The sequence below is a fragment of the Siphateles boraxobius genome, unplaced genomic scaffold (assembly GCF_051911475.1).
Source record: "Siphateles boraxobius isolate OS27281-9 unplaced genomic scaffold, OSU_SipBor_1 7, whole genome shotgun sequence".
Lineage (NCBI taxonomy): Eukaryota > Metazoa > Chordata > Actinopteri > Cypriniformes > Leuciscidae > Siphateles > Siphateles boraxobius.
Window position 1 is genome coordinate 38,582,431 of NW_027509197.1, and position 24,440 is coordinate 38,606,870.

General features: G+C 38.6%; 2 protein-coding genes across 7 annotated transcripts in view; one reads left to right on the top strand and one right to left on the bottom strand.

Annotated features, from left to right (window-relative positions):
* The first annotated feature begins 4,735 nt into the window (after window positions 1-4,735).
* Window positions 4,736-24,321, top strand: LOC143723424 (thioredoxin domain-containing protein 6). Of its 3 annotated transcripts, XM_077215834.1 has the most exons (21): window positions 4,736-4,899; window positions 5,037-5,094; window positions 5,477-5,580; window positions 5,673-5,744; window positions 6,931-7,047; window positions 7,475-7,550; window positions 7,634-7,716; window positions 9,113-9,205; window positions 9,336-9,490; window positions 10,561-10,763; window positions 12,377-12,521; window positions 14,592-14,699; window positions 15,485-15,630; window positions 17,072-17,216; window positions 17,329-17,585; window positions 18,210-18,305; window positions 18,749-18,850; window positions 20,692-20,793; window positions 22,549-22,650; window positions 23,633-23,686; window positions 24,203-24,321. In XM_077215834.1, exons 1-20 carry the CDS (start codon window positions 4,867-4,869, stop codon window positions 23,650-23,652), a joined length of 2,217 nt encoding a protein of 738 aa, XP_077071949.1. In that variant the 5' UTR covers window positions 4,736-4,866; the 3' UTR covers window positions 23,653-23,686; window positions 24,203-24,321. The 3 variants fall into 3 exon arrangements, with proteins under 3 accessions (XP_077071949.1, XP_077071950.1, XP_077071951.1); XM_077215835.1 differs by lacking the exon at window positions 22,549-22,650; XM_077215836.1 differs by lacking the exons at window positions 18,749-18,850; window positions 20,692-20,793.
* LOC143723419 (SWI/SNF-related matrix-associated actin-dependent regulator of chromatin subfamily A-like protein 1) overlaps window positions 23,184-24,440 on the bottom strand; it is a 30,581-nt gene continuing 29,324 nt past the window's right edge. For 3 of the 4 annotated variants that reach the window (XR_013197107.1, XM_077215826.1, XM_077215825.1), the window contains one exon: window positions 23,396-23,667. Coding sequence is in view for 2 of the 4 variants with exons in the window: in XM_077215826.1 (XP_077071941.1) it covers window positions 23,664-23,667 (4 nt within the window). In the remaining 2 variants the exon portion in view is untranslated. Of the gene's footprint in view, window positions 23,349-23,395; window positions 23,668-24,440 lie in introns of those variants that run through there. The other variant, XR_013197106.1, reaches the window with a different exon arrangement.

Consider the following 24,440-nt stretch of genomic DNA (forward strand, 5'->3'; position numbering starts at 1 on the left):
CTTTTGTTATATGTCATAAATGATAAGGAGGCAGCCTCTCGCAATGGAAAGTCAATGGAGACTGATGGATTGTTTTCCCCCCGGTGGGCGTGGTCTTCAGATTATGACGCGTTGCGCTCTGTCTCTTGGTTACTGGCGTGTTATTTCCACTGTTCGTCGCTGCATGGTGAGCAAAGAGTATAGAAGTAACTTACTAAGTTACTTAAGTTACTTCTATACTCTTTGTGGTGAGTACAGGCAAGCTACTCTTTTTTTATTTTGTTCTAATTTTATTTAAAATTTTTAATTCTGAAGTGGGGTTTTGCCACAGCCACACAAATATCTTCAATTGGTAATCCAGTCGACCATGCCCATGACGAGGCCATGCCTCTTGTGGAATGAGCATGCCTATGGGACAACGGAGATCCTTAGACTAGGGTGCTTTCACACTGGGCTCGTTTGCTGTGGTCCGAGCCCGGGCCCGATCTCGATTGTCCCCGCAGCGTTGGTCTGGTTTCACACTCAACTTGATTCTATCGAAACCCTGGTGCGTTTGCGCGCATCTTACTTCATCGCAAACGTACACGGTGCATGGTGGAAAACATAAGGCGGGTCAATATATTGTGTTTTTTATTAATTTAGTGCTATTATGCACAGCTGAGTGAACAACACAAGTTTACAGTGTGTGTCGCATAAGTTGGCTTTCTGCTGCTTGCAAACGGACTCTTTTGAGGAGAAAGTGGATTTCCATTAATTTGTTGCCATGATTCCACGTGCTTTGCTCGAATCCAGAGTAAAGCATCAACACTATCATCCCCTACATGTGTTTTATTTAACTAATTACATCATAATCAGCTGAAATGCATGCGCAGGTTACTTTACTTCCTGAACAAGTGTGCACCCGAGTCCCTGTTGCTTTCACATTCACGCAAACCACGGCACGGTTCGGGAGCAACCGAACTCACATAGATATATACACTAGATGTCGCCTTGGCTACGGCAGTTCATTGGAACCAAGGGGGTAATCCATCAGCCGGAAACTGAAGCCTCGTGGGAGCAGCCATTGTAGCAGAACTTCACCTGCTGTTAGCATTACATTGACTCCCATTCATTTTGGAATCACTTTGACAGCAACTTTACATCTGAGGCGTCCAAAGACTTCATTTGTCCATTATTTATTTCTAAAGAAACACGACAATGTATAAAAGGCTCCATTACTTTGTATCTTACGTTATGGCCCCGTAGAAGCCGTTTTTGTAAAAATAGGCTATTGATTGCGTCATAACCACGCGACTTATTGTCGCACAATAGAGACATTACTGTATAGACAGGAGGAGAAGCTCGCAGGCAATCTTTTACTGTCTATGAGGCAATCGAGGGGACATAGAGGCATAAAGTAAAGGGAGAAGCCCATAGAAAAGAGTCCATAAAAGCAACGGGACAAAATATTTCAACAACGTTTTTGAGGAATTAGGTGATTCAGATTTGTCTTGGCACAGCTACTAGAAGATTTACAACTGTCAGACTGTCGTCAAGCTCAGTTTGAGCCTGCGCAGTTGCTCAGCCATCAGGCAGAAAGTGCAATAACCGGGCTTCAGTCTTCTCCGTTGAAATCAATGGGGTCGCTGTGTCCATTTCTTTTACTGTCTATGATTGGAACGAATGCGTCAATAGAGCCGCCATCATGGAACAGGGGAGCCCCTCCTCTCTAATTCATCAGCTCAATGTAGGAAAAGGTCTAACGGAAATAAAATCACCATAAATCATCATGAATGCGATTTTATAGTTGTTTTGGTTCGTTCCAACGGTCAGACGTGTATTTATCATTGAGTCCATAGAAATTTTAAAAAAATTCACATTCTTGTGAAATGTAATCCCTTGCTGTCTGTTTTTTAGATTTCTTTTCTGTGAACATCCATATGCAGCACGAAAGTCCGGCATCATCCATGAATTCAGCGTTACCTAGCAACTTCCTACGACAAGACCCCTGTTCCAAGATGGCGGCGGTTTTGACGGATGTTCAGAACCCCAAGGTGACATCTAGTGTATAGATCTATGCCCGAACTCAGACCACCTCCTCCAGGCAGTCTCGGGTTTGGTACCCCAGTGCGCACCCGAGTCTGCATGACAGTGTTCACATTAGCGATTTTTCATGTGAACCGTGCCCCGTTCCGAACTAAACTGCCAGTGTGAAAGCACCCTTAAAAGCCAGTGAGATAGCATGAATTATCCAGCTTGACAGTCTCTGCTTTGTGACCGCACAACCTCTGGTGCGGCCTCCGGAGCACACGAAGACCTGTTCTGACTGCCTAAAGGGGGCAGAACGCTCCAAATAGCCTCACAGGGCAGAGTAGGTTCATGTCTCTTTCGTTTTCTTACCGTGCCTTGGCTTAAGGACGACTCTGGAGTCGTTGAGCCCGAATTCAAGGCAGGACGCGCTCACTGAGAGTGCTTGCAAATCACCCACTTGCTTGACTGATACCAGTGCTAGCAAGAGGGCAGTTTTGAGTGAAAGCGGCTTCAGGTCAGCAGACTGAAGTGGCTCGAAAGGGGCCCCTTTCTTGGCCTCCAGGACCATGGAAAGTTCCCAAATAGGTACAGAGGGGGGTCGAAGCGGGTTTAGCCTTCTGGCCCCCTTTGAGGAAGTGCATGACTTGGTCATTTCTTCCCAGTAATTGCCCTGCCACGACCTCTCTCTTCTCTAGACCGTTTATGTGTAGACACCTCTCAGGGCTCGACCAAAGGCCGAAGATGGGCCTGCCCTCGTATAGGGGCCCCCAACATCTCAGCCGCAACTGCTCTGCGTTTAAAGCAGCACTATGAAGTTTTATTAGCTTAACTGAACAGCTTCGGAGTTATTGGAATGGTTATATGACTTTTCGGGTTGAATGGTGGTCATCTCGCCCCCCTCTGGTGCCTGTGAGCGGAAAAAACGCACTTGCAACTTTGGGCCGGCGGACTGCCGGCCTCAGCGTCAGGAAGTATCGCGTTATTTCAGCTCTCGCGATGTAACGAATTGCTTTAAGGCACTGCACACATTACACGCATACACGCCCCCATCCAGGTTCTGGCTAGCTATAAGTACAGCTATCGTCATGGCTAAACTGGCATATAAGAAGCAGAAAGCTAGGAAAGCATTGTCGGAGGCACAGAGAAAGAGGAAACGGCAGACTGACCGAGCGAGGAGTCAGACACGAGTAAAAATCGAACCTGCATTTTCAGAATGGAGAAAAAAAACGAAGAAAGCGCGGTCGGAAGAGTCTAGAAAAAGGAAACGAGAATCTGTCAGCGGGAGGAACCGGACAAGAGTCCCACTCGCTCAGGCTTTCACTGTTTAAGTTGATTCCTGCGATTATCATGAGAACAGTTGTCAATATCTCACATAATTATCAGGACATAAATAAGCCTACACGTTGTAAATAGTGTAAATGAGCGGAATTTGCAAACCATTATGATAATTTGCAATAATCATGTCTAACAACATCATAACGGACATTGTTACGAAATAATGCGACGTACATGTAATTTTATTAATAATGTCATCTGGCATATAGGCTCAGGTAAGCATAACGCAGTACTTTATTATTATAAAGTGCAGAGGCCGTGAGTGCAGATCATAGACTGTCACGCTCTGCATGAGTTGTATTTACGACAGTAACGCTAAATACAAGTACTCCACAGCGACTCTAGGGGTCGCTGTTTGACAAAAACTGAAATCCTGCGTAGTGCCGCTTTAAAAAAAAAACTTGCTTCAATTCTCTCGAGAAAAGGAGTTTTCCTAGCCTGGTTAAAACCAGACCCTTCTCAGTCGTAACTGAGTTAGGGTCTGGGGAAGGTTCATTGCCAGCTCAGCTCACTTCCAAAGGGGCGTCACCAACAGACGTTGCTCAAATGCCTCTGGGTGTAATTGCATAGACCTAAAACCAATCAGATCGATCGTCATCTTGTAAAGCCCGCCTCAACGTTTGAGATTGGTGCCTCGATTTGGAAAGATTGGAATGAAATGAGCTTGAATGGGCTCTTCGCCAGACTAACTTGCAGAGCAAATCTAAATTTGCCTGAAGTTCGTCTGGGTTTTCCAGGCCTAGAGTTAAGCTAACTTACGCAATACCTGTCTGATGGGAACCAGATTCGGAATAAAAAAAGACTCAAATATTCAAACCTAAAATTAAGAGTTATGTAAATATTTAATCTGGGAGACAGTGACCAATCACAGTGATAAATCTAAAATTGTTGTGACCTGGAGCTGACATTGTGTTTAATACAGTATGTCTCTATTTTTCGTTATAATCGTCTAAAACTATTTCCTGGCAAACATGATGGATATGATACAAGACACATGGAGGTTTATACATCTTTAATCTGCAGCATTTGCTTTTATTGGCATAGAATCTGTTCCCTGGAGGAAAGCAGGCCTTTGAGAAACACTTCATACTGTTTTCTGTCATCTGCACTGCCAATCACAGATAAAAACAACTCTCCATCCATTGCATTACCAATACTGCAAACATCATACCAGTTTTTTTTGTGTGGCCATGGTCTTTGAAGTACCATGGAATGCATAATATCAATACATAAACAAACTTTCAGTAGCATCACTTTTTTGTGAGTCACACATGACTCGTGTTGGTGTCGTTGCCTGACTGAGAATAAAAAATAAAACCTGCAATACAAATACCGGTCAGCAGATGGCGGAGGAGGAACGGTTAATAAATGGTTGCTGAGCGACAAGGACGCAAAACAATCCGAGCTGCGCATGCGCTGATACTGTCCGTCTCTGAAACTTTTTGGAAATTAAAATAACGAATTAGTGATCACATTATTATCATCACTTGGAATAATTGGAGAAGCGTGTAGTTATTTTTTTACGCTTAAAAAGGCATTTCTATGGCTGGTAAAAAGAAGGAGATTAGTTTACAGGTTTGTAGGACGAAAGCTTTATTAGCATTAAACTGTAAATGAGGGGAAAGTGGTTGTCTGACATTAGTTTTCTAGTTTATTTACTTTGTATCTCAACTGAAAAATGCCTGACAACTCTTGATAACTTTTAAATTCAGATAAATATCAATAATGACGATCAATGGAGTGAAGTTCTGGCAACGAAAGGGTTAATAGGTGAGCTCTATCTATCTATATATCTATCTATCTATCTATCTATCTATCTATCTATCTATCTATCTACATTAAAAATATATTACTATATCATTAAATTACCAAACAAAAGCATTCTTATAATTTATTTTAAAGTAATATGCACAAACACACAGTCAATACTTTTGACAAAAAGTAAAAAATAGTTAGGTTAGAAATATGAATGAACAATACATACTGTACTTTATACATTTTATGTGCATCTTTGTTCTCACATACTTTGTGGCCGCTGTATCACTGTTTTCTGTCTCATTTGGTCTGTAGGGTTTCTTATTTGACAAACCAGTGCAGTTTGAGTTTTCAGTCTTGCAGTAATTGTTGTGATCTGGTGTTATTTGTGTGTCAGTGGTTGATGTGTACCAGCAGTGGTGTGGACCCTGCCGTGCCGTCGTCAGTCTCTTTAGAAAGATCAAGAATGAGCTGGGAGACGACCTGCTGCATTTTGCCACGGTAAGATAAGCCGCTCTGGAGATTAGAGATTGCTCACAAACAATCATTCTAAATGTCGACATTTCTGTCACACCGTCTTATCATCCCTGAAGGCTGAGGCTGATGGGATTGAAGCTCTGGAGAAGTACAGAGGAAAGTGTGAGCCCACCTTTCTGTTTTATGCGGTGGGTCTAAACTGTACATCTCTCTCTGGGTGTTTACAAATCCCTGCAAGTTCTTACTAGCTACAAATTCTAACTTGAAATTAAAATGAGCAAATAATTACATAGATGGATGTCACAAAACCTGTCAAGGACAAATGCAAGCAAAAGTTCACCCCAAAATGAATGAAAGAAGAAAAAATACTGTGATCCTGCTTTTAGGACCATTCAAGTTTTTTTCATTTTTTTTTTCATGGAGGTATTACTTGCACTGCCTTTAATTAATGCTGATATAAATAAAAAATTATGTAGTGCAATAACAAAAAATCAACACTGAAATTATTAGGAATTATTCAAAAATACAACATTTGGAAGTATTACAATTATTGGCATTTTTGAGAAAATTGTGGTTAAAGGGATAGTTCACCTAAAAATGAAAATTCTCTCATTAATTACTCTCCTTCATGACGTTCCAAACCTGTAAGACTTTCGTTCATCTTTGGAACACAAACATCTTTTTGATGAAATCTGAGATCTTTCTGTCCCTCTATTGAAAGCTAAGCAACTACCACTTTGATGCTTCAAAAAGTTCATACAGAGATTGTGAAACTAATCCATATGAATTGAGAGGTTGATTCCACATTTTCTGAAGAGACTTGATCGCTTTATATGATTAACAGATATAATTTAGGCTTTATTTACAACGAAGAAACAGAACTCAACCGAACATGCTTGATGCGCGAGAACAAACCTCTTGCTGAAACAAATGAGCAGTGTAAGAATGAACGTCATTGGTTAATATGGATTAAGTTAGTTTAACGATTTCTTTATGAACTTTTTGAAGCGTCAAAGTGTCAGTTGTGTAGCTGTCAATAGAGGGACAAAAAGCTCTTCATTTGTGTTCCGAAGATGAACGAAAGTCTTAAATGTTTGGTATGAAATGAGGGTGAGTAATAAATTACAGAATTTTTTTTTATTTTTGGGTGAACTATCCCTTTAATTGTCATGAAAATAATGCATACAATGCGAAAAATGGTCCTAAAAAGGCTTAAATTTCACATATTTGGTGTTGTGAAAAGTGACATGGACACGTTCCTATGAGATGCACTCAGATATCATGTTCATATCTCGTCTGTTTGCTGTATATGATGGTATTTTCCTGCAGTATGTCATGTTAAGGCTGTGTGTGTGTGTGTGTGTGTGTGTTTAGGGTGGTCAGCTCGTGTCAGTTCTGCGGGGACCGAACTCTCCTCTCCTGCAGAAGACGATACAGGAAGAGCTGAACAAAGAGAAGAGCGTTCTAGAACAGGGGGCCGCTCGCAGGGCGGTGAGTTACTTCACACACCTGACACACACTCTTTACTTTGGGGATTGCATTCCTGGATACAGATGATGCCTGAATCCCGACAAGAAACAAGAAATGGGATGGAATGGTGGAAATGTTGTCCAGTACGAGGTGTAATATCCATCACAGAAACTACTGCTCGCTGAATAATGCATTCATATTATGCATATTATATAATAAGGTTTATATATATACAGTATATATATATATATATATAAAACATTTTAATGAAAGTAAAAAAAAAAACATTACATTTAGATGTAAAAATGATATATACACCAAGTTCTGCACAGGAAAGCACATCATCTTCAATAAATGTAATCATGTTTTATTCCTATTAGTAATTCAGCACACAAAGATTAGATTAATGTCATGAAAGATGACATTTGGGTTTCATGTGTCACTCCAGGTGAAAGATGAAGGTTTAACTGAGGAAGAGGTGAATGATGACATTGAGGATCACACACATGATGAAGATCTGATTGGTAATGATCTTTCCCTCATCGTGCTTAATTGTAGTTTGTCCTGTTTGCTGAATTTACCCGCACTGGTTTTGTGTTTTTTGTAGTTTCTGATAATAAGTCCTACACAGTGGCCATAATAAAGCCTGATGTGGTGGCCCACGGCAAAGCAGAGGAGATTATTATGAAGGTAAGAGCTCAGTTTAATTGACAGTTCACCCAAAAATGAAGTTCTGTCATTATTTACTGGGCATCATGTTGTTTCAAACCTGTATGCGGTTTTTTAATTTATTTTTTTAAGTTTGGAACAATATGAAGTTGATGAAAATGATAACAGAATTTTTGTCTTTAAAGGGACAGTTCACCCTAAAATGAAAATAAAGTCATCATTTACTCACCCTGGTGTTGTTATAATGCACCATGATCTTCTTTCTTTTATGGACTACAAAAGGAGAATTTTTTTATTTAAAAAATGTCCCGCTCGTGCTGGGAGCGACCAGCATCAAGCTTTAAAAAATATGCAGAAGTATCACAGAATGATCATGCAACACTTGTCATATATTTCAAGTGTTCTGAGGGTTTATGATTGGGTTTGGTGAAATCTAACTTAAATTTAATGTATTATTTTACAAAAATCCTGTCCTTGGTCTTCGCCGTCGGCCGTAGAGTCACGCAGACGTGCACAGAAGACCAAAGTCAGGATTTACGTTAAAAATAATGCATTAAATATCAATTAGTTTTTCACCAAACCCTATCGTAAATCCTCAGAACAACTGGAATATAAGGCATGTGTTGCATGGGACAAAGGTCAGGCTGTTCAACACCAATGTCAAGGCGGTCCTTCTCTATGGTGCAGAGACATGGAGGACTACAGTGGCGACAATGAAGAAAGCTCAGACCTTCATCAACTCCTGTCTGCGAAAAATCCTCCATATCCGCTGGCCAAACACCATCAGCAACCAGGACCTTTGGCAGAGAACCAATCAGCTTCCTGCAGAAGATGAGATCCTGAAACGACGCTGGAGATGGATTGGCCGCACGCTCCGCAAACCAGCTTCCAACATCACCAGGCAAGCGCTCACCTGGAATCCCCAAGGCAAAAGGAAGAGAGGAAGGCCAAGAAATACGTGGCGCCGAGATCTGGCTGCTGATACCAAAGAACTTGGATACACCTGGAGCCAGCTGGAGAGAAAAGCCCAAGACAAAGATGCCTGGAGAGCTCTTGTTGGCGGCCTATGCCCCAGGAGGGGTAGCAGGCATAAGTAAGTAAGTTGCATGGGATAATTCTGTGATACTTTTAAGTATTTTTTTTTTAAAGCTTAATGCTGGTCACTATTCACTGCTATTAGCAAGATGACAAGTGCGAGCCGGACATTTTTAAAACATTCTCCTTTTGTGGTCCAAAAAAGAAAGAGCGGCACACTGCATTAGAACAACACCAGGGTGAGTAAATGATGACTTAGTTTTTATTTTAGGGTGAACTGTCCCTATAAGTTGCTTATGTTAATATGATATAATACCTTTTCTACACAGATTAAAAGCTAAAAATGTATTCCTGAATGCATATTATATGATTTTGTTTGTAGATTCAGGATGCAGGTTTTGTGATTTTAGCCCACGAGGAGAGAACGCTGAGTAAAGCAGAAGCTGAAGGCTTCTATCAACACAAAGCAGCAGAGGTAAATGAAGGAACTTCAGTTAAAGTCTAAAAATAGCATGTGTTTTAATATTTTGGCTGATGGTGTGTAATGGCAGCATGTCCAGTGTGTCATGTAAAGGGGTTGTGTGTGTGCTTGCGTGTTCTTTCAGCCTTACTTTCAGGAACTCATTCAATTTATGTCGAGCGGGCCGTCGCATGTCCTGGTCATCTCTAAGATGGAGGGGTGTGAGGACGTCATCCCAGCATGGCGGGAATTCATCGGTCCACCGGATGTCGAAGAGGCCAGGACCACGCAGCCAGAGAGGTACCTCATTCCCAGGAGACAAATATACAGTATAGACTTTATATGGGAGTGACACATGAACATAAGCAGTCCCTCTGACAATTTCATTAGGATAATGCAACGAAAAATCTCGTTTTTAATCGAAATTTTATCAAAGTACTGTCTGTTGAGCTGAATTTAATTTCTGCTTTTAATCAGCAGAATGAATGAATGAATGAATGAATGAATGAATTAATTAATTAATGAATAGTCCACACAGGAGGATTTTCATTATGATGATGAGAATGACTTTTTTTTTATGACAATTTGATAGACATTAAATCATTAAGAATAATGTTAGAATGCAAAAAATAACAAAATCTAGATGGTCCAAAACACTTTTTTTTATCGTTAAATAAAACTATTATAGATTGTTTCCATTAATTGAAATAAACTGAAGTAAAATATAAATGTTAGATGAAAACATTAAACTTAAAAACTTGAAAATTAGTAATGTTAGCTGGTCAACTAACTGAAATAAAATAAGTTAAAGTTAAAATTAAATATAAAGTTAAACTGACAAAAATTGAAATAAAAATTTTAATATAAATATGAAAAATAAACTAATTCAGAATATTAATAAGTACTATAATAGTATATAAGCATAATGTTAATATAACTGCTTAAAAATAAGTTAATTTTTTATGATAAAAGTATAGAAGAAATGTAACATATTATTATGTTTTGCTTTGAAAATAGTTGGTTGGTTTTTATATATTTTATATATAAAACTGATTTTGTTGCGTTATTTATACATTTACAAATGACATTGTCTCTCTGTATGGCCTCACATAGGGGCTCAGTGATTCCCTGATGTGTGTATAATTTCATTTAGTAAGTAAACATAATTTAAAAAGTGATACGAGGGACTTGACGTTCCATATTGTGCTCACAGATTTGAGCACTAACAGTTTTAGCACAACACATCCTGTGTGGACTCTTGCCTCCCCCCAGCAGTGAGACCATCTGCTCTTCTCTTTCTCCGTTTCTCTGTTTCTCCGTCCATCCATCCCTGCTCACCTCCTTCTCTCTGGCCGTTCTTTGTTCTTCAGCTTGCGGGCTCAGTACGGGACCGAGACTCTTTCGAACGCTCTACATGGCAGCTCTGACAGCGAGCAGGCCAGCAGGGAGCTGGCTTTCTTCTTCCCGAACTTCAGGATGGCGGGCTCGAGCACGGAGCGGGCCGGGCCGGAAAAGGAGCATGTGGAGAGGACGCTGGCGCTCATCCGCCCAGACGCTGCCAGGGAAAACAGAGGCATGTGCCAACATTACGTTCACACGCACAGAACTGCGGCCCCGTGGGTGCAGAGTCAGACAGATACTGTTACCTTCACTGAAGCACTAACACACATTGCCTGGTAAAATTTTGAAGACACTTTCATTCATTTATTTCACTCAAAGCCACAATATAACACTTTTCAGGTGAGTCAGCCTACATATGACTGGCATTTATTGGTATTACATCATTCCCATACCATCTCAGTGTTATTTTAGTATAGCATTATTCATATTTTCAAGGGGCTGTATGTAGAATTCAGAAACCCTTGTTATTAGCGACACCGGTGGCCATTAAGTGAACTGCAGCTTATTGCTGGTAACGTACAAGAGACTGAACGGGATTCAATGCACCAATATATACTCATGGTGAAGATCTTTTTCGTAATTTGCTTAGAAGTAAAGAGAAGTTGTTGGAAATATTTTCGCAGCGATATACTGTTAATGAACATCCTGACACCGTCTACGCTGCTGAGAGCGAAGTTTAGATGAATATGTAAATATGTGCTGCGCTTTTCTCTCAATAACACAATAAACACTCAACAAAAACGACAGCGGTGAGAAACAGCAGTTCAGAAAGCATCTGATCATAGAGATGTGGATGTTTGCAGCAGATCTGCGATTCACAGGCATCATGTTATGATAGTTTGATTAAGTATGTCTGAGACTATAGATCTGTATGAACCTTTTGAATTTCCCAGCAAAAACGTCCAGATTTCTTCATATAAAATCAGTCTACAGGCTTTCATAGGCAACCAAGGAAGTTTCTTTACTAGTTCACAAATTGGCTACAAGAAACGATTAATACATGAAAATTCTTACATATAGCCTCTTTAAATACCCTTTATTTTTATTTCAGTTTTCTTATTTTAGTATATATTTTTTTAAGTTTAGTTTTAATATTTTCTTTAAGTTTTAGTCATTTTGTAATGTGCTTTTGAACTTTTATTCATTTCTATTTCAGTTTTAGTCATTTTAGTACTTATTTTAATTCAGCTGCATTTTTTTACACGTTTAATTTTTTCACCTAATATTCCAGCTTTATTTTAATTAAAGAAAACGATTTCTAATAATTTTAGTTAAAGGTGCAATAATCTCTACAGAATTTTAGTTTTTGTTGTTATGCCGATTGAAAGTCTCCTCATATTCGGATAACAATCACTATGTCTTAATGTATTTTTATATCGTCTGTGGAAGGTGTAGGACCATATAATGTTTATTCAATCACTGCATTAGGTCCGAATCAAATGAAAGCATGTGTTCCTTATCAGTCAACGTGTGTTTCCATACCACTTCACGCAGACATCATTCGTCATCAGCGCGTTCTCGTACGCTGTGCCCACTGAGCGTCAATGGCAGGCAAACAGTTGTTTTCGTTCGTTATTTTACTTTTAATAAAGTTAAAGGCTAAAGCTAGCATATCCCAGATCACCTATTGCACCAATACCAGCACAGTTCCAATTGTTATTTTGTAGTTTTGATGACTTTATTACTTCACCCATTTTAGATTAACAGTAAAGAATGAGTAGATGTGTCTAAATTGGAGCACTTACGATCAGGAAGTAAATGTTGTGAAATGAAATGTGTTTGCAGAGGAGATTCTGGGCCGGATCCATGAGGCAGGTTTCACAGTGGCCATGCAGAAAGAGATCATGCTGTCGGAGGATCAGGTCAGACAGTTCTACAGCTCTCATCTCGAGCAGGAATACTTCCCCAGTTTACTTCAGAGCATGACCAGGTGAGCGCTCACATACAGGTCCTTCTCAAAAAATTAGCATATTGTGATAAAGTTCATTATTTTTCATAATGTAATGATAAAAATTAAACTTTCATATATTTTAGATTCATTGCACACCAACTGAAATATTTCAGGTCTTTTATTGTTTTAATACTGATGATTGTTTTAATACTGAAATGTCTTTCTGTGTCTTACCCTCTTGCTTGAGGGTGTCAATGATGGCCTTCTGGACAGCAGTCAGGTCGGCAGTCTTACCCATGATTGCGGTTTTGAGTAATGAAACAGGCTGGGAGTTTTTAAAAGCCTCAGGAATCTTTTGCAGGTGTTTAGAGTTAATTAGTTGATTCAGATGATTAGGTTAATAGCTCGTTTAGAGACCCTTTTCATGATATGCTAATTTTTTGAGACAGGAATTTTGGGTTTTCATGAGCTGTATGCCAAAATCATCAGTATTAAAATAATAAAAGACCTGAAATATTTCAGTTGGTGTGCAATGAATCTAAAATATATGAAAGTTTAATTTTTATCATTACATTATGGAAAATAATGAACTTTATCACAATATACTAATTTTTTGAGAAGGACCTGTACTGTACATCACACATCAGAGGAAAAGTAAAAAGCCACAAGAGGCCGAGCCGAGTCAGGTGGTTTATTACTTAAAAACGGCACAACAATGATATGTTAAAAGTTGCAACAAATAGTTGCAAGCATTATTAATAATAATTGGAATTATAGCCAAGCAATGTAGCTTATTCTTGTAGTTTTAAAATGGCTTTACCACCAATCAGAACCCTTTAGACTTTAGAATCAGAAGTTCTATTATACATGGAAATTAAATACATTTGAAAAGCTTTTGTAGTTTTTTAGGTCAATGTTGGAAAACAGCATACACAAGCATATTTGAGCAGTTTTAATTTTTTGATGCCAAAACAATAAATTAGAGATGCATCAATTTGAACATTTTGGCCGCTAACCGATAAATCTTTATTTTTGAAAGCCTGAGATATTGGCCGATAAATCTAAATCCAAAGTTTTATGTAATTTTGAGAGCCTGATTACAAAAACAAAAGTCTCATCATTAAAAGCCATGTCCAAACACTATTATAATGATGTTCTCATTATAATTGTATGTTGCCTATATGACAGACATGTTGCATGTTGCACTTTACTGTATTTTCCTTTTTGAAGTGATTCCAATCATATTTCAAGCAATTCAAAAGCATCATGGCGAACAGTGTCCATCTGAAGTGTCTCAGCTGAAGGAAATATTACATTATTTATCCTTTTTTTTAATATATTTTGGACAAATCTTCTTATCAGGCCGATAAAGATAACATTAAAATGAACATATCTGCCGATACTGATTTAGTGGCCAAAATATCGTCCATTCCTACAGTAAATTATAGATCGAAAATATCATACCTCCAAACTGAGCCCAGGCAATTTTTTCTAGGAATCAGCAGAAAATTTAGATATTAGAAGACCTACATGTTGTTTTGGTAGCAACGTTGTTTCTAAAACAACACCAATGTCTATATTAACATCCTAAACTGTAAAATGCCCGTAAATATACTATAATTTAAACAGTTGTAACTTTTTTTTAAAAGATAAACCTCACATTTCAGCCTAAAGGACCAAGGATGATAACTTATAATATATAGTATTAAAAATAATTCTAAATATAAAAGAATAGAAGAGTCCACACCACAACATATTCAATTGGTCTGAACTAAAACGGCGTACAGGCTGAATGGAAATGCAAATTCACTCTCTGACAGATAAAAAGTCCTTAGATTTGCCAAAAGGTAAAAGAATTTGCAGGTATGAATATACTTTTCATTCTGAATCTGAATTATGAATGCTAATGGAATTGCTGTCTAAAGAATAAGGAGTCGGACAGTAATAAACGTGCTTCATATCTTCAGTTTAAGCTTAATTGTACTTTTGGCCACATAGTTGTTATTTGCATATATACAGTTCTATCTATATAATGATATAAAGAAGCCAGAAGAATAATTCCAGTGGTCCTGGTGTAATGAAGAGTCTCTGTTCTGCTGTGGTTCACAGCGGGCCTGTGTTAGCATTAGCTCTAGTAAAGCAAGGAGCCGTGGAACACTGGAGGAACATCCTGGGACCCAAAGACCCCATCCAGGCTAAAAGTGAAGAACCTAACAGGTAAACCCATGTCTGTAACAGTGTCTTTTGTTCAGGACGTCTCCCTCATCTGAATGTTCCTGCTCAACTTAATGTGTTACTGGATATCATATCATGTTATTAATCATATATGTGTTGAGAAGCAATATTTGAAGGTCCCCGAAGATATTTCTGGCACTTCTGCTGTATAGAAAAACTGGCTCATTTTCAAACTTTTTTTTTTCATTTACACATAACTACACAATTAATTAAATAAAATATTTTTTTCATATTCTAAATTAAACATATAATAACAACATTTACTTAATATAATTAAATTAATTAAAATAAATAAAATTACAGAATTACAGAAACAGTTTCAATAGCTGAATAACTTTTTTACATTTTTATTATTAATGGATTTACATTTTCTTTTTGTGAATTACACATTTTTAAAAGTGTGTTTAAAAGTGTCAAATTTTTTAACTCACAAAAAGCAATTCCACAGCAAATTCTTCCCAATAGAATATTTTAGAGCTTTGCAATAAGTAGAAAATGTTATATTTGTTATAGAAATGTTCAAGACTTTTTAAGATTTTACTAATTTCCATGACTTTTCCAGATCTAGAAATCACGCTTTTAAAATGACTCTTATATCCAGGTTTTACGAGACTGTGGGAAACCTGGTTCCTAAATAAAAATGACAGGTGTTAGTTAATTCGTTAAAATTAAAAAAATGATAGCTTATCTATTTCAAAGTATATTTTGTTTTATTTGAAATGATTTTAAGGCATCTTGAGGGCCAACTGTCTGTGGTTTCTCTGTAGTTTGCGAGCTCAGTTCAGCGATGTGAACTCCAGTATTAACCAGCTTCACGGCAGCAGAAGCTCAGACGAGGCGGAGATGGAGATCGGCTTCTTCTTCCCACCAGAGGACACGCTCGCTGTCATTAAACCCCACACCGAACGCAAAGGTATCATTTCAGCAGTAGCTCTGAACACCGCTGAGAGGGGTTTCACCTCTGTGTTTGTGCATTTACTGCAACTGTATCACAGTAGTGCTGACAATAAGTGCAGAATAAGGCAACTATAAATGGTTAGACAGGAAGAAGACAAAATATGTTTCATTAATTAAGGCCCCATATTGTCAAAACTAAAATTTCCTGGCTGTGTTCATGATAACAGAGGTCTTGGCTCTATGAAACTACCAAGATTCAAAACAGTCGGTCCACAGACAAATGCACACAGCCTGCATAAAGTAGCTGTGCCTTTTCACGAGCTGTTGTGACTTCTGTATAAATGTGATGTCAGAACTGCTGTCACCAGCTTCAGTCTCCGCCTCCACCAATGGTGGGTCACTCAGAAAACAACAGGTCAATCAGCAGAGAGGCTCATGAATATTAAGTAGACAGGCAGAAATCGCCCTGTTCTTGGCAGAGCTCCTGAGAAAGCAGCTGCAAACATATATTGAGATGGTTTTTGGTACTTATACCGCAAATATATATTCTTAAGCACATCAAAACCTAAAATAAAACTTCAGAAAGTTGTCGAATATGTGAGAAAGAAGACTAATCACAATTTTGTATGCAAATATAATGTGGTGTCATTGCTGCTGTTACATTTTGAAAGTTGGATCAAAATCAATGGTAGATTTTAAAATATACTTTTTAAAAAGTATCAATTCAAAAAATTTTTTTTTACAAAACTGTCAATGCTGAAATAATTTACAAAGCAGTCTGAATAAATTCACATTGAATTAATACTTCAAATGTAATGCCTGCGGCTAGATCTTTTAAACAAGCCAGAATGATTTAGAAATACCAATACAGCAATCCTTTTCAAACACTATAAATATGTTAAAGACAGCCGACACTGCTGGAATATAGTGCAAACTAAAACAATACATTACATTTAAAAGTTTGGGGTTGTTAAGATATTTTAATGTTATTCAAAGAAGTCTTCTGCTCAGCAAAGCTATATTTATTTGATCAAAATACAACAAAACAGTAATATTTAGAAATATTATTAAAATCTAAAATAACTGTTTTCTATGTGAATTTATAGTAAAGTGTAATTTATTCCTGTGATCAAAGCTGATTTTCTGCTCAAAAAAACATTTCTGATTATTATCAATGTTGAAAACAGCTTAAACTGCTTAATATTTTTGTGGAAACTCCCCAGGATTCTTTATTTAATATAAAGAACGGCATTTATTTGAAATACTTTGTAACATTATAAATGTCTTTAATCTAACTTTTGATCAATTTAATGCATCCTTGCTGAATAAAAGTATTAATTTCTGACTTCTTACTTACAAGTTTTGAACGGCAGTATGTGAAATTAAATTGTAAGAGTATTAATAATGAGAAACGAGGGTAAACGAACGTCATAACTCACTGTTTCTGCTTATATCAGAGGAAATCCTGGAGGAGATTCAGGCCAGAGGATTCTCCATCTCCCATCTGAAGGACACGGTTCTGTCCAGAGAGATGGCAGAGGAGTTTTATAAAGAGCACCGGGACAAACCCTTCTTCAGCCAGCTGGTGGATTACATGTGTCGGTGAGTTTGGCTTTAAACATGACTTAACTGTCCATGCAGCTCATTAAGATTAGCAGGTAAGTGTCATGTAAAACGCATGTCGTAAGATAAAACATGGTTGATTTTTCTATAGTGGCCCATGTACACTGATGGTTCTGACGAAGGAGAACGCGGTGGAGGAGTGGAGGGCGGCCATGGGCCCGACGGACCCCAGCGAGGCGAGACAAACGGCCCCAGATTCTCTGAGAGCGCGCTTTGCTAAAGACATACTGGAGAACGGCGTCCACGGATCCTCCAACACGGAGCACGCACACCAGAAGATACAGTTCATCTTTGGAGACATCGGAACCGAGAGCGTGATCATCGACGGCGCTGCTTCACCTCCGTTAGGTGACCAAAACGTTCTTCATCTGTTAAGATACAAGTTTGTACTGAGAAACAAAAATCTACATTTTTCATCTGGGAATAAATCTCTAATAACACACCTAACATAATATTTAAGAATAACGTTTAAAGTCGACTTCAAACGGCTTCTCAAATAAGAACAAATGTGGGCGGGGCTTGATTTTGTCTGTGGGGAATTGACTGGATTTACTCGCTTCCTTTACTCGTTTCCTTTACTCGCTTCCTTTACTCGCTTCCTTTACTCGCTTCCTTTACTCGCTGCCTTTACTCACTTCCTTTACTCGCTTCCTTTACTCGCTGCCTTTACTCGCTTCCTTTACTCGCTTCATTTCCTCGCTTCCTTTCCTCACTTCCTTTACTCGCTTCCTTTACTCACTTCCTTTATTCGCTTCCTTTCCTCGCTGCCTTTCCTTGCTTCCTTTACTCGCTGCCTTTACTCGCTTCCTTTACTCGCTTCATTTCGTCGCTTCCTTTACTCACTTTTACTCACACTGAATTGTGGTCTGCTATTGGTGGATCTCATTTGAGTGACAGGTTGCCCCGCCCTTGATGTGCACTGACAAATCTTTTAAAATAAATACTGCAATATTACATTCCTGTTATCTACAGAAACGGAGGAGAGCTTTGCGGAGCTCAAGAATCTACAAGCTTCAAGATCTCCATCGTTTGATGAGTCGAGGAACCAGAGAGAGCCGAGCACTACAGGTTCATAATTGAAGAAACAAGTCCAAAAATAGGAACTCTGCCATTATTTACTCAACCTCGTGTAATTCCAAACCTGTACTCTGATATTTGCCCATCACTATGATCTGACACTGCATTTAGAGAATTAATAAGTGAGTAAATAAATAACTGAAGGAATTATTTTGGGTAAACTGTTCCTTTAGTTCAGGATTTCCCAAACATCAACGTGCAAGTTGTTCAAAAGCAAATAATTTAATAAATGGAATGTATAGTTAAAACTGAACATGGAAATGTGCCATTAAATGATAGAAATATTAACTTGGACGACTTCAAGTAAATATTTAACATCTAACGGGTTAAGCTGACAATTTTTTCCCGTGAATCCCTGCTTTAGTCCATTAAGTTGAGGTGAAAAGTCACATGTTAACACAAAAGTCAAGATTACCCTTGATCTCCACATGCAGAAGCTGCTGAAGAAATCCCCCCTGAGACGACAGAGAGTCACGCAGTGTCATCCGATGAGACCGACACACTCGAGACGCCCTCCTCCAGCCAGCAGGACACAGGTGTGTGTTTCAGTGACTAGTGATGTACAATCAAGAACAACTTTATACACAGATCCTTCAGACATGAGAGGAAATATGGTTTGGAAACATCAACATTTCCAATTAATGACGATTAATGCCCATAAACTAAATTATGAAGTTTGCATCATTTAATGTTCAAACAACCCATTATTTTTCTTATAATTTACATTGTTGCAGCACCTGAACGCTCCATTTTAGTTTCGGTTTCTTTAAAACCGGCCTTCTGAAAAGCACTTTGCTCTGATTGGTCAGCCGGCCCCAGTCTGTTGTGATTGGTCAGCCGGCCCCAGTCTGTTGTGATTGGTCAGCCGGCCCCAGTCTGTTGTGATTGGTCAGCCGGCCCCAGTCTGTTGTGATTGGTCAGCCGGCCCCAGTCTGTGGTGATAGGTCAGCCGGCCCCAGTCTGTTGTGATTGGTCAGCCGGCCCCAGTCTGTTGTGATTGGTCAGCTGGCCCCAGTCTGTTGTGACTGCAGAGTTTAGCTCCAACCCCAATTAAACACACCTGGACCACCAGCTAATCAAGGTCTTATAGGCTAGAAACTTCCAGGCAGGTGTGTTGAGTCTGGCTAGAGCTAAACTCTGCAGGACAGTGGCCCTCCAGGACTGAGTTTGGACACCCCTGTCTTAGAGAGTGTCAAATGTAACGCCCGTTATCATCAAGGGTGTAATCCATCAGCCGGAAACTGAAGCCTCGCGGGAGCCGCCATTGTAGCAGACCATCACCTGCTGTTAGCATTCCATTGACTCCCATTCATTTTGGCATCACTTTGACAGCGAATAACTTTACATCTGAGGCGTCCAAAGACTTCATTTTTTCCATTATTTATTTCTAAAGAAACACGACAATGTATAAAAGGCTCCATTACTTTGTATCTTACGTTATGGCCCCGTAGAAGCCGTTTTTGTAAAAATTGGCTTACGATTGCGTCATAACCACGCGACTTTCTGTCACACTTTAGAGAAATTACCGTATAGACAGGAGGAGAAGCTCGCAGGCAATCTTTTACTGTCTGTGAGGCAATCGGGGGGACATAGAGGCATAAAGTCAAGGGAGAAGCCCATAGATAGAGAGTCCATAAAAGCAACGGGACAAAATATTTCAACAACGTTTTTGAGGAATTAAGTGATTCAGATTTGTCTTGGCACAGCTACTAGAAGATTTACAACTGTCAGACAGGTTGCTCACGTCACATCTACGTCGTCAAGCTCAGTTTGAGTCTGCGCAGTACGGTCAGCCATCAGGAAGTGAGTGCTTCTAATCGGGCTTCACTTTTCTCTGTTGAAATCAAGGGGGTCGCTGTGTCCATTTCTTTTACTGTCTATGGTTATCATAACCAGTGACAGATTTCTTAATGGGGATGGAGCTTCAAAACAGGGCGTGGCTTCCAGCAGAAAGACACATGACATGCATGCATTAATTTTTTTCCCTCAAACCGCCCTGCAGGCTATATAATAGGCCTAATAATAATTATAATAATATATTTGTAATATATGAAAAATAACTATATAAATATTTGGCCAAGTCATGCAGCCGTATATATATATAAATGTTAAAATATATACAATTGAAAATAAAATAGATTAAATATTTTATTTGTTTACATACATATCACATGACCAATAAGCAGCATCAGAGAAGCGGGAACGTGGACATGTGACTTTAAATTATAGGAATATTAACTTCAAGTAAATGGGGGTCTTCAAGTAAATATTTAACATCTAAGGGGTTCGGCTGAATCCCTGCTTTAGTCCATTAAGTTGAGGTGAAAAGTCACATGTTAACACAAAAGTCAAGATTACCCTTGATCTCCACATGCAGAAGCTGCTGAAGAAATCCCCCCTGAGACGACAGAGAGTCACGCAGTGTCATCCGATGAGACCGACACACTCGAGATGCCCGCCTCCAGCCAGCAGGACACAGGTGTGTGTTTCAGTGACTAGTGATGTACAATCAAGAACAACTTTATACACAGATCCTTCAGACATGAGAGGAAATATGGTTTGGAAACATCAACATTTCCAATTAATGACGATTAATGCCCATAAACTAAATTATGAAGTTTGCATCATTTAATGTTCTAACAACCCATTCTTTTTCTTATAATTTACATTGTTGCAGCACCTGAACGCTCCATTTTAGTTTCGGTTTCTTTAAAACCGGCCTTCTGAAAAGCACTTTGCTCTGATTGGTCAGCCGGCCCCAGTCTGTTGTGATTGGTCAGCCGGCCCCAGTCTGTTGTGATTGGTCAGCCGGCCCCAGTCTGTTGTGATTGGTCAGCCGGCCCCAGTCTGTTGTGATTGGTCAGCCGGCCCCAGTCTGTGGTGATAGGTCAGCCGGCCCCAGTCTGTTGTGACTGCAGAGTTTAGCTCCAACCCCAATTAAACACACCTGGACCACCAGCTAATCAAGGTCTTATAGGCTAGAAACTTCCAGGCAGGTGTGTTGAGTCTGGCTAGAGCTAAACTCTGCAGGACAGTGGCCCTCCAGGACTGAGTTTGGACACCCCTGTCTTAGAGAGTGTCAAATGTAACGCCCGTTATCATCAAGGGTGTAATCCATTAGCCGGAAACTGAAGCCTCGCGGGAGCCGCCATTGTAGCAGACCATCACCTGCTGTTAGCATTCCATTGACTCCCATTCATTTTGGCATCACTTTGACAGCGAATAACTTTACATCTGAGGCGTCCAAAGACTTCATTTGTCCATTATTTATTTCTAAAGAAACACGACAATGTATAAAAGGCTCCATTACTTTGTATCTTACGTTATGGCCCCGTAGAAGTCGTTTTTGTAAAAATTGGCTAACGATTGCGTCATAACCACGCGACTTTCTGTCACACTTTAGAGAAATTACTGTATAGACAGGAGGAGAAGCTCGCAGGCAATCTTTTACTGTCTATGAGGCAATCGGGGGGACATAGAGGCATAAAGTCAAGGGAGAAGCCCATAGATAGAGAGTCCATAAAAGCAACGGGACAAAATATTTCAACAACGTTTTTGAGGAATTAAGTGATTCAGATTTGTCTTGGAACAGCTACTAGAAGATTTACAACTGTCAGACAGGTTGCTCACGTCACATCTACGTCGTCAAGCTCAGTTTGAGTCTGCGCAGTACGGTCAGCCATCAGGAAGTGAGTGCTTCTAATCGGGCTTCACTTTTCTCTGTTGAAATCAAGGGGGTCGCTGTGTCCATTTCTTTTACTGTCTATGGTTATCATAACCAGTGACAGATTTCTTAATGGGGATGGAGCTTCAAAACAGGGCGTGGCTTCCAGCAGAAAGACACATGACACGCATGCATTAATTTTTTTCCCTCAAACCGCCCTGCAGGCTATATAATAGGCCTAATAATAATTATTATAATATATGAAAAATAACTATATAAATATTTGGCCAAGTCATGCAGCCGTATATATATATAAATGTTAAAATATATACAATTGAAAATAAAATAGATTAAATATTTTATTTGTTTACATACATATCACATGACCAATAAGCAGCATCAGAGAAGCGGGAACGTAGACATGTGACTTTAAATTATAGGAATATTAACTTCAAGTAAATATTTAACATCTAAGGGGTTCGGCTGAATCCCTGCTTTAGTCCATTAAGTTGAGGTGAAAAGTCACATGTTAAGACAAAAGTCAAGATTACCCTTGATCTCCACATGCAGAAGTTGCTGAAGAAATCCCCCCCGAGACGACAGAGAGTCACGCAGTGTCATCCGATGAGACCGACACACTCGAGATGCCCGCCTCCAGACAGCAGGACACAGGTGTGTGTTTCAGTGACTAGTGATGTACAATCAAGAACAAAGATCCTTCAGACATGAGAGGAAATATGGTTTGGAAACATCAACATTTCCACTTCGCCATTAATTGTCAGCGCTGTCAGATATTAAAGGGGTCCAATCATGCTTATTTACAGGTTCATCATTTAGTTTATGGGGTTTACTAGAATTTTTTTACATTACTTATGTTCAAAAAGCTATTTTTTTTTAAATTACATTGTTGCATTTTTTTATTGGAAACTTGCAAGTGCAAATCTATTACCAACCAAATATAAGCACTACTTTATTCACCTCGGTATGCACGAGCAAAACACAAACAAACAAGTAAAACAAAGCACAAGCTTTTGATTCAGGTTTTTATGTTGTAATCCTAAATATTACGGTAGAATTGTGTGTATTACGACCCGCCTGGACCCGATGCGAGATCCACCAATCAGAGAGGTTCCCGAATATTTTTTTTTGTCAGAACTATATTATACAGTAAATCAGTCCCGTCACTCAAACTGTAAAGAAATCAATTTTTAGAAAATTTCCTTCATTTTAAATAGGTTCTGATTAATAGTGAGCAAATCCAGGAAACAAAATGACTGTTGCGTCCTAATACAAAAAATATATTCAAAATATTGTCAACTTGCTTGGATTTTCTTCATTTTATCTGGTGTTGAAAAAACATCAAGGAAAAACTGAAACATGGAAACAGAAGCATAAAGGAAACATTAATCAGAAATAATTCCTTGATGCACAAACTTTTATTTATTGATAGTTTTATTTCATTTCTGAAGTCTGTTTTGTCCCATGTCTCAAGAATCAGTGATCTGTTAGATAAGCTTGACAGATGAACTCATGTCAGAAACGTGATAAACAATAACACAAAGTCAGTGACTTTATACTGGAATTATAAATAAACTTTATTTTATCTTTTACTTGTGATGTAAATGTGACGAAGAGCTTGTCGTCTGTATTTCAGGGGATCCGACAAATTCCTGAAATCTGCACAATCATCTGTCAAAAAAGAGGAGAGGTAAAGATGGTCGGGTGTCAAGAACATTCATGAGAACAAGTGTGTCTACAATTAAACTGATTCGCAAACAAACGAGTCAGTGACAGATTCATTAAAAGAATCAGTTCATACAAGGCATCAAACTTGTCCAATTCAAATAAGGTGTATTATTTTTTATCATTGTTATACCATTATAGTTTTTGTTCATATTTTTGAATTAAACTATTTTCTATTTTAATTGTAGTAACATTTTTGGTAAGTTTTTGATATTTTAGTTTGTTATTTTAGTACTTCAACTTAAACTAAATGAAAATAAGAACATGTTGCCTAAAATTTAATATAAAATTAATATATAAATTTAATATTAAAACTCATATTAAATGAGGTTTAATGGTTTTTTTAATAGATTTTATTTCATTTCAGCTAATGTTTAATTTATTTAAAGTAATGATTTTTTATGGTTTTAGTTTTTGTTAACAATAATAACCCCGTTTGTAACACATGATGATATGAAAGTTTTCTGTCGTTCTCCACCAGTTTGGACCTGAAGGCGTCTAGATGTGCAACAAACAGCCAGTGATTTGTGGTTTCATCTTCAGTCTCTTATAAATCATTTACATCCTCTTGTGAATTAAACGCTCGTTTGTTTAATTAAATACTTGGTGCAAGGCTGATCTGTTTGGTTCAAACTGAATTAAAAACATATATATATATTTTATCACATACAAATGTGAGGCACTTAACAAAAACAAGTCCTATGATTGGCTTTCAACCA

Excerpts from the sequence above, each read along its gene's own strand:
- LOC143723424 (XM_077215834.1), top strand. The coding sequence starts at position 4,867 with ATGGCTGGTAAAAAGAAGGAGATTAGTTTACAG. Across the intron at positions 7,551-7,633 it reads ACATGATGAAGATCTGATTG|TTTCTGATAATAAGTCCTAC; the intron begins GTAATGATCTTT and ends TGTTTTTTGTAG. Across the intron at positions 14,700-15,484 it reads AAAAGTGAAGAACCTAACAG|TTTGCGAGCTCAGTTCAGCG; the intron begins GTAAACCCATGT and ends GTTTCTCTGTAG.